The sequence below is a fragment of the Sprattus sprattus genome (genome assembly GCF_963457725.1).
Source record: "Sprattus sprattus genome assembly, chromosome: 6".
NCBI classification, from domain to species: domain Eukaryota; kingdom Metazoa; phylum Chordata; class Actinopteri; order Clupeiformes; family Clupeidae; genus Sprattus; species Sprattus sprattus.
The window spans coordinates 5846537-5848394 of NC_137925.1; the positions used below are offsets into that span (position 1 = coordinate 5846537).

The 1858-nt window shown below is 52.9% G+C and overlaps 1 protein-coding gene across 1 annotated transcript in view; it reads right to left on the bottom strand.

Annotated features, from left to right (window-relative positions):
- Positions 1 to 726: 726 nt before the first annotated feature.
- ngfrb (nerve growth factor receptor b) overlaps positions 727 to 1858 on the bottom strand; it is a gene marked incomplete at both ends in the record, with an annotated part of 30740 nt that continues 29608 nt past the window's right edge. The window contains one exon of the mRNA XM_080840293.1: positions 727 to 1058. Within this exon, the coding sequence (XP_080696419.1) occupies positions 727 to 1058 (332 nt within the window). The remainder of the gene's footprint in view (positions 1059 to 1858) is intronic.

Below are 1858 nucleotides of genomic sequence, written 5' to 3' on the forward strand. Positions count from 1 at the left end.
GGGCAGATGGGTTATGGAAGTACATTGGCACTGAGTGACCTGAATGAGGAGGAAGAAGCTTGGAGCAGAGGTATGGATGAAGGAGTTTAGTTCAGAGAGGGGGCACCTGGATATATGGCTTAGATGGGCAATGGTATGGGGGGGTTAGATGGGTTATGGGGCGGATGGGTGTGTGGTTTAGATGGGTTAATGGATGGGATGGGGGTGTGGTTTAGATGGGTTAAGGGATGGGTGGGGGTGTGGTTTAAATGGGTAAAGGGATGGGTGGGGGAGTGGTTTAGATGGGTAAAGGGATGGGTGGGGGAGTGGTTTAGATGGGTAAAAGGATGGGTGGGGGAGTGGTTTGATGTTTTGGGCGTGGTTTAGACTTGGATGGAATGGATAGGGGGAGTGGCTGAATACTGGCCTCAAATTCAGATGACGGGATATAGAGGGACACGATACAGGGCATCTGAGAGGATGAATGGTAGGTGTGCAGTTTGTGTGTGTGTGTATGTGTGTGTGCATGTGTACATGTGTGTGCGTGCAGGTAAGTAAGTGAGTGTGTGTGTGTGTTTGTGTGTGTGTATGTGTGTATATGTGTGTGCGTGTGCGTGTAAGTGTATATGTGTGTGTGCATGTGTATATGTGAGTGAGTGTGTGTGTGTGTGTGTGTATATGTGTGTGAGTGTGTGTGTATATGTGAGTGTGTGTGTGTATATATGTGTGTGTGTGTGTGTGTGTGTTTCACACGGCAGACGTGGCAGTGGGCCTGATGCCGAGGCTCTGGACAATGTCGTCGCGGTTGATCTTCCTCAGCGCGGTACAGAGCGTGTCTACGCTTGCGGAATCTTGGCTCGCCCAATCGCTGAGCAAAGCTTGAATAGGCCGCTCCTCCTGCCTGAAGGTGGCAATGCGCTCCTCTTCGTATCCCAGCAACCCCGCCAGGCTGCACCAATCGGTTTCTTCCATGACTTCATGCCCTTCCCCTTCACAGCAGCCCTGGCTCAGCAGCTTCTCCACCTCCTCACGTGTGTGCAGAGGCAACGCCAGACAGGGCCCTCCATCTATCTTCACCACTGAGAGAGAGACAGAGAGAGGGAGAGAGAGAGGGACAGAGAGAGAGAGGGAGAGAGGGAGAGAGAAGGAGGGAGAGAGAGAGAGAGACAGAGAGGGAGAGACAGAGAGAGAGAGGGAGGGAGAGAGGGAGAGGGAGGTAGAGAAGGAGAGAGAGAGAGGGGGAGAGGGAGGAGAGAGAGGGAGGGAGAGAGGGAGAGGGAGGGAGAGAAGGAGAGATAGAGAGGGGGAGAGGGAGGAGAGAGAGGGGGAGAGGGAGGGAGAGAAAGAGAGACAGATGAAAGGAGGTAGGGAGAGAGGAAGGGAGGGAGAGAGAGGGGGAGAGGGAGGGAGAGAGAGAGAGACAGATGAAAAGAGGGAGGGAGAGAGAAAGAGAGAGGGGAGAGGGAGAGAGAGGACGGAGGGAGAGAAATGAGAGAAGGAGAGGAGGAGAGAGAGAGGAAGGTGTGAGAGAGGGAATGAAATGGAGTGGGAGAAAAAGAGGGAGAGAGGGAGAGAGAAACAACCTCATTAAAGATGTTCAAAAAGAGTTCAAATCAGGGCAGAAGTGGGCAAGGCACCTATCTAGGAGGTAAGACTTCAGGGGCAGACACACACACACACACACACACACGCACACACACACACACACACACACACACACACACACACACACGCACACGCACACAAACACACACACACACACCCACACACACACACACACACACACACACGCACACAAACACACACACACACACACGCCCACAAACACACACACACACACCCACACACACACACACACACACACACACACACACACACA